The 7,781-nt window shown below is 35.5% G+C and overlaps 3 protein-coding genes across 3 annotated transcripts in view; all 3 read left to right on the forward strand.

Annotated features, from left to right (window-relative positions):
• Positions 1-309: 309 nt before the first annotated feature.
• LOC137620842 (uncharacterized) lies at positions 310-3,610 on the forward strand. The gene is made up of 2 exons (XM_068351289.1): positions 310-433; positions 688-3,610. Exon 2 carries the CDS (start codon positions 1,352-1,354, stop codon positions 3,608-3,610), a length of 2,259 nt encoding a protein of 752 aa, XP_068207390.1. The 5' UTR covers positions 310-433; positions 688-1,351.
• An 80-nt stretch (positions 3,611-3,690) lies between these two features.
• Positions 3,691-5,242, forward strand: LOC137620843 (uncharacterized). Its single transcript, XM_068351291.1, has 2 exons — positions 3,691-5,007; positions 5,129-5,242. Exons 1-2 carry the CDS (start codon positions 3,691-3,693, stop codon positions 5,240-5,242), a joined length of 1,431 nt encoding a protein of 476 aa, XP_068207392.1.
• Positions 5,243-5,449: 207 nt separating this feature from the next.
• Positions 5,450-7,781, forward strand: part of LOC137621125 (uncharacterized) — a 3,000-nt gene continuing 668 nt past the window's right edge. Inside the window, exon 1 of the mRNA XM_068351553.1 lies at positions 5,450-7,781. This exon is cut by the window's right edge and continues 193 nt beyond it. Coding sequence (XP_068207654.1) covers positions 5,527-7,068 — 1,542 coding nt within the window. The 5' untranslated portion in view covers positions 5,450-5,526 and the 3' untranslated portion in view covers positions 7,069-7,781.

Genomic DNA, 7,781 nt, shown 5'->3' on the forward strand with positions numbered 1-7,781 from the left:
GTTAACGAAGTTAACGAGTAGTGGTAAGAATTTTTACCAAGCAGTATCTGCCTAACCCTCCAAGGAAGCAGTTCTCTTGACTTAAGTGAATATGGATTAACTCGACCTTCGTTAGAAACTTGCCAACTAATGTGTGATCATTACTAATGAACTCTTTTCACTTGAAGGACTTTTATTGCTGTGAAATAATGAAGTGCTAAGTACCACCAGTTTCACCAAAGTGCAATGGAGAGACGAGGGCATGATTCTCCAAGGGAGTGAGTTTTCAGAGGAACCATATAATGTATTGTGTAGCAGCATGGAAGACAGGCCAAGACGGGGATTCTATTTCCCTACCATAGTCTTTGGCATCCACCACATACTGCTGGATTACTTCAGAGGGATTCAACTCCGTGGATTTATATCGAGCAAGCAGGCGCTTGATAACTTTGAGGTAGGTCTCGGTAAATGTTGGCACACTTTACGAGATTTAAAGTTATTTGAATGAATAATTTTAGCGCTGAGTCATTAATCCCGTAAAAAATAAAACTTGTAACCAGAAAAAATTTACTCTTGTTAATATTTTGCTTTGCCATTTATCATATCTTTTGAGATCTTTTTATTGAATCTTACTCTGAACCTTAAGTCGCTTGCATAGGCAATAATTTCATGTACAATTTTCTGATAGACGTATCATATCTTTTATAGGCTATGCACAGTGGCATCATGGTAATGGTATTGCTCGACGAATCTTATAAGCTTTTCACTGGTTATAAGCGATTCGGAGTGTGGAGGTTGGGTAACTAGTGCCAGAGTTACCTAGATATCGGGGCAGCATCAAGTGTCATTAATATTAATTTATATTCTGCATAATATTATGCTTTAAATTCATTGTATGTTCAATAATAAATTCAATGTTCACTTTGATGTTTGTTTTCTCACCATTTTTTACAACCTTCATATAAGTTTTTTCCGAATATGGCGACCGTGACAGGACATTATGACTTTGCTTTGATGCTTGCCCGATGTCTCTCCATTTGTACTGTGGGTGGAACGTTTACGTTATTTTTTGCATTTTAGTACTTTATCGTAAAGGTTGAGTAAATTTAATCTTTTTAACATATTTCTGAAATAAGTTCTTTGCTCGGGAATTGCCTTCATTGGATATTTTTTATATTCGAATCTTTGCTTCCTTGGTAATCTTTATTTATCGTCGTTGGCCTAGTATTGATGCCATCGGTATTTCTTGGTGTTAACGTTTATTATGTAAAGTGATTAAGGGAATTTTACTTTTCAGCTTCGTTTTGTTACGCATACTTTAGCCTTTGAATATTTATATTTGTGATAGGTCAGGTAGTTGTATATATTCACAATGTCTGAACTTAAGAGATTAGTGAATCAAAGGAAGTATGTAAGGAAGTGTGTGACAGAACATTTTAACCGTAAGGATAGTTTTCCTACATTAACTAGTGCAGCAAGGGAGAAATTACTCTTGCAATTTGAACAATGGCTTCCAGAATTGAAAGACTTGAATAAGCAGATATTAGAGCTTAAGTATGAGGAATGGGACGACGAAGAGGAAGAACGTAGGTCTGAGGAGGAATTGAACTCCTGTCAGGTCTATAATGACAAACTTTTATCTTGCTTAGTGGCTATTAGGAATCCTAGTGTGCCCTCTTCATCAGTTTCCCATTCGAATGACTCTCTTAGTTCTGCAAGAAGTTTGCTTAAGTCTCCCATAGCTCCCCTGCCTAAATACACTAGTTCTGATGACGAGGACCTAGCTAGATTTTTTGAAGAATTTGAAGACACTTTAAGTAAATTTGAATACCCTGAATACGATAAACTCTTGTTATTAAAGCAGCAGATCTCAGGCAGGGCCTTAGTTTTAGTAGAGTCCTTGGAAGCAGATAAGCAGGGATATTCACATGCAAAGCAATTACTATTGAAAGCTCTAGCTTCAGATGATACACAGAAATTTAATGTTTTGAGGCAGTTATCCCATTTGAAACTTTCTAACAACACTGATCCATATGAATTTATCTCTAAGGTTAGGTTAATTATGGAAAGAATACGCAAATTGAAAATTACTGTGGACTGTATACTTCAGTTTTTTATATGGGAAGGATTGAATGATGCATTTAAGAATCATTTGATTCAAATTACTAACAGCTCCAAGCCAACGTTAAATGAAATTGTAGAAAAGTTTTTTGAAGCTAGTGAGCGTTATTGTAGCCAGTCTAAGAAAACTAAAGAAGTCCCTAAACAATTTTTCCCCAAAGCATCAAATGCTAGTGACCATGGAGCTACCAGCTTAGCTGTAGATGTAAAGTATGAAATAAATAAGACCTTTAAGCCTTGTAGTATATGCACTAAAGTAGATGGTAAACCAGCTGATCACCCTATCCACAAGTGTGCCAAATTTGACTCTGCAGAAGCCAAGATAGATAAAATAAAAAAATTGAAAGGATGCCTAAAATGTTCTAACCTAACTCATCTGAGTAAATTTTGTAGGTATAGGTTCAATAATAAATGTAAGTATTGCTCGGAGTGGCATTTCAGTTTCCTGTGTATTCGGTCTGTTGATGGCAAGCAAGTCACAAATAAAGATGGAAATAAACCAGATACCCAATCTTGTACAGATAAGGGTAAAGATAAAGCAAAATCCAAGCCTAAGGAAAATAAGGAGATATCTGGCTCAATGGTTAACATTGTGGAAGCTTTCCAGAGTGATTCTGACATGCAGACTGTTCTTCCCACTTTTACTGCAACCTTGGATAATGGTTTAAAGTTAAGATGTTTAAAAGACAGTGGCTGTCAGTGTAACTTCATTTTGACCGATATTGCGGACAGGTATAATTTACCCACATTAAGGGAAAATATTTCTCTAACAGTAAATGGTATTAACACTACTCAGAATTACACTACTAAGCTGATTGAAGTAAGTTTACAGATAGGGGATAGGCTTAGAAAGATTGAAGCACTGTGTATACCTTCTATTAATGTAAAGTTAAAACTTCCTAAATTAGGTAAGGTAGTAAGTGGTTTCAAAGAAAGAGGTTATTTGTTGGCAGATGAAAGCTTGTCAAATGATTCTTGTGGTATCCAGAGTATTCAGTTAATTCTTGGCACTCGCTCAGCATACTGTCTTCCTCAGCAGGAACACTTGTTTGGATCAAACTTAGAATCTCTATATTCTGAAACTCCTGCTGGAGTATTGCTACATGGTAATGTGGAACAAATATTGAAGGATTTAACATTTTTACCTTATGTTGGAAGTTGCTTTCAAGGATTGGTTCAACTTTCAGATCACAACTTAGTTGGTAGCATTTTCGGGAATGGTAATACTTGCCTTGTTTCGGATTGTGGTTTTAAAGATACTGTGGATCCCGTTAACATTAATGTATTTGATGATAAGGGGGATATAATTGAATCTCAGCTTATCAAGGCACCTAACCAAATTTTAGAAGAAAGTTGTCATAGATTTGTAAAGTCTGAACCTAATGATTCTGATTCTGGGAGTTCTGAAATAAATAAGAAGTTGGTTAAGTTTTCCCTTGAAAATATGGAGATAAAGAAGGTAGAATTGTTGTTCCTTTATTTTGGAATCCTCAGGTGTCCCATTTATTAGGTTCCAATCAGGGATTGGCAGTCTCAATTTTAAAGTCTAACTTGAAAAAATTGCAAAATAACAGGGATAAGCTATTGATAATGGATAAAGTTTTTAAAGAACAGGAAAGTATGGGGATCATAGAGCGCATTAATAACCTTCCCGAATTTATCAGAGAGCACCCTAACCATAGCTTTTTGCCTCACATGGGCATCTTTAAAATGGATCGCGAAACCACAAAGTGCCGGATAGTGTATTTGTCTAATCTTTGTCAGCAAGATTCTAGTAAACCTTCCATTAGTCACAATCAGGCTATATATTCAGGACCAAATCTAAACCAGAAACTTTCCTCTGCTATATTACATTTGAGATTTGGACAGAAGTTATTATGTTTTGATTTGTGTAAAGCGTTCAATAATCTTGCCTTGAATGACACAGATAGCAATAGGCTATTATGCCTATGGTTTAGAAATGTAGAGAAGTTATACTTTACCGTTGTGGGATACAGAAATTTAAGATTAAGTTTTGGCTTAAGATGCAGCCCTGCATTACTGTTACTTGCTCTATATAAGATTCTAATTTTAGATGTAGACTGTGATGATAGTAAACTTTTACAATTAAAGAAGATGATATATCAACTATGTTACATGGATAACTGTGCAGTTGCCTATGATAGTTCTGAAGAACTTCTCTGGGCATACCAACAACTAGAAAGCATTTTTGAGCCTTACAAGTTTTACCTGCAGCAGTACATCAGTAATGATTTTGCATTGCAAGACCACATAGATAATGAGATTAGTACAGAAACCAATGAAAAGGTAAAATTACTTGGGTTGTCATGGGATAGGAAGCAAGACAGTTTATCTACTAAACCTATTAGTCTTAACATACAAGCTCGAACAAAACGGGAAGTATTGCAGTCTATTGCCTCCCAGTATGATCTCTTTAACTTTAATGGCCCTATTCTTAATCGTTCAAGGCTATTTTTGCATCAGTTACAGTGCAACAAAGATCTGGGCTGGGACAAGGAATTAGATGCCGATGTTAGGAGGCAATGGCGGAATATTGCCAAACAAGCAAATGCTGCTTCTGTTGCAGAGATACCAAGAGTCTTTGGGAGTAGAGAAGATACTTACCGGCTATTGGCATTTTCAGACAGTAGTAAGCAGATGTTTGGTGTAGTCATTTACATACAAAATATTCCCACAGGAAAGGTCAGTTTTGTCTTTGCAAAAAATAGGATAGTAAACAAGCAAATGGAATCTAAAAGCATGCCATCTCTGGAACTGCAAGGAATAACTTTGGCCGTAGAAGAAATTACAAGTCTGTATGAAGAGTTATCCGGAATTTCTTGTACGATGCCAATCAAAATAAGCGAGTTGATAGTGTACTCGGATAGCTTCGTTGCCCTTTCCTGGGTACATGGGTTTTCTGCCAAGCTTGATAAAATGCAGAAGTGTTCAGTATTTGTTCAAAATAGGTTACACACAATAAATGAACTGTGTAATAAACACCCGATTCATTTTTCTTTTGTGTCAGGTTGTGAAAATCCAGCCGATTGCATCACTCGCAGCTTATCTTTCAAGCAGCTTAAAAAAACTAACTACTTTTCAGGTCCCAAATTTCTGCTTAATGAGACAGAAGGTCAGCTGAACAGGGAATCTATCTTGGATTTTGTAATACCTGCCCTTCCGGTAAAGCAAGATTCTCCTGTTGGTGTTGTCCAGTCTTATCATGGTACTATAACTACAAAGATTGAGGAACATACCGATGCTTTATCAAGATGTTCTAGCTACCATAAAGTTGTTTCTGTTTTCCGTATAGTACTTATCTTTGTTAATAACTTGAAAAGGAAACTAAAACTAAAGGATCCTGTTAAGTTTGGACATATTAGCTGTTTTGATATTAATCATAACTTCTTTGCAGAGGCTACAAAGATGGTAATAAGAAGAGATCAGCAGAAGCACTTCCCTGAAATTTTTGAATATTTTGAATCAAGAAACCTGTTGCTCAAAGATATCCCAAAGTTAGTTGGACAGCTCAATGTTTATGTGGATCAGGAAGGCCTGTTAAGGGTACGTAGCAAAATGCAGAAACTGAAAGATGACCGAAGGATGCGATTTCCATTGCTAATTTCTAAGGATAGTTTACTAACTAAATATATTGTATTAGATTATCATGAACGTTTTTTACATGCTGGATGCTATAGGCTACTGGCTGAAGTACGTAAGATATTTTGGATACCTAGATTTTTTTCAGTAGTTAAAAGGATAATCCGCACATGTGTCATATGCCGTAGGTTTAATGAGAGGACAGTTAATCTTAATCAACACTGTTATAGAGATTTTAGGATTAATCCCCCAGAGATTCCTTTCCGCTATATTTTTGTAGATTACATGGGACCCTTCTTTGTACGTTCCAGTGGGAAAAAAGTAAAAGCATGGATAGTATGTTTCACATGTACATGGAGTAGAGCTATAAATCTGAAGGTGTGCATGGACTTGAGTGTTAAAGAGTATCTTAGAGCCTTCCAGCTTCATACATTTGAGTTTGGACTACCAAATTTGTGTATTTCCGATCAAGGATCTCAGTTAGTAGCAGGAGGCAACATAATTCTAGATTATCTAAAGGACCCAGAAGTTAAACTCTATCTAGAAGAGAATGGCATAAAGAACCTCCAGTTTGAACAGTTTTTCAAAGGGAACTCGGCTCTTGGTTCAATGGTTGAAAGTTGTGTGAAACTTACTAAGAGATGCTTATTTGGAGCCATGAGAAATAATGTTTTAGATATCAGGGATTTTGAGTTTTTAATATGTCAGACTGTCCATTTATTGAATAGAAGGCCAATAGCTTTTAAAGAAGCATTAAGAGATACAGATATAAACAAATCACTTCCTCATCCCATAACACCAGAGTGTCTAATTAGGGGTTATGACCTTGTTTCAGTTAACTTAATTCCTGAGCTGCAAAGACATCCAGATCTAGAATTGGATGAGGACTATCTAGTTTCTCCTTGTGATAAAGTTAAAGAAAACTACACAAAACTGCGTAAAGTCAGAAGTCATTTGATTAACATTTATCATGAAGAATTTTTGGGTAACTTGACAAATCAAGCTGTAAATGCAAAAGACAGATTCAAACCTGTAAAACATACACTTCTTCAAAAGAATGATGTGGTTCTAATTAAAGAACCATATAGTAAGCCAAACCAATACCCAATGGGAATAGTCCATGATGTAGTTCTCAATGAGCTTGGGGAAGTTACTGGAGTTACCCTATTGAAAGGCAGAACTGGGGAACTTACTAAGAGACATTCATCTAATCTAATATTTCTTTTCAGACCTGATGTTTCTTCAAATGAAGATAAAGACAGTCCTAATTATGACTCTAATGATTCTAATTTGGCCAACAACTGCATTCTGGGAAAGCGTAAAGCGGCAAAGATTAGTGCTCTGAAGACCAGACAAATTTTACAGTAAAGTTTGTCTGTGTAGGCTTTTTTATTTATTATTGGTGATGGTAATTTAAATAATTTTGGCAAATATTAGAAAAAAAAATTCTGGTAATGTAAATACTTTTGGTATGTTTAAAAATTCAATCCTGTTTTTATTTCATAACAGGACTGAATGTTTTGGGGGGAGTGTGTTAAATATATTTTTTCTTTCCAACTTCAGAATCCTTGTATTCTCGTTTTCTTTATCTTGTTAAATATATTGTTTTTTATCTTTTCTTTCCAACTTCAGAATCCTTGTATTCTCGTTTTCTTTATCCTGTTTATTTTTAGTACGAAAAAAGTACTTTGACTTTTTTAATAATCCTTGGTTTTCAACTCTCTTGGAAAATAAAAAGATCTCAAATGTAAATTTAAATAACTTATTATATTTAATATCTGGAAATACTTTGTGTGCTGGCATTTGAGACCATTTCATAGTATTTAGCCCTTCTTGAATTCGTTAACGAAGTTAACGAGTAGTGGTAAGAATTTTTACCAAGCAGTATCTGCCTAACCCTCCAAGGAAGCAGTTCTCTTGACTTAAGTGAATATGGATTAACTCGACCTTCGTTAGAAACTTGCCAACTAATGTGTGATCATTACTAATGAACTCTTTTCACTTGAAGGACTTTTATTGCTGTGAAATAATGAAGTGCTAAGTACCACCAGTTTCACCAAAGTGCAATGGAGAGACGAGGG

This window comes from Palaemon carinicauda, chromosome 27, assembly GCF_036898095.1.
Source record: "Palaemon carinicauda isolate YSFRI2023 chromosome 27, ASM3689809v2, whole genome shotgun sequence".
NCBI lineage: Eukaryota > Metazoa > Arthropoda > Malacostraca > Decapoda > Palaemonidae > Palaemon > Palaemon carinicauda.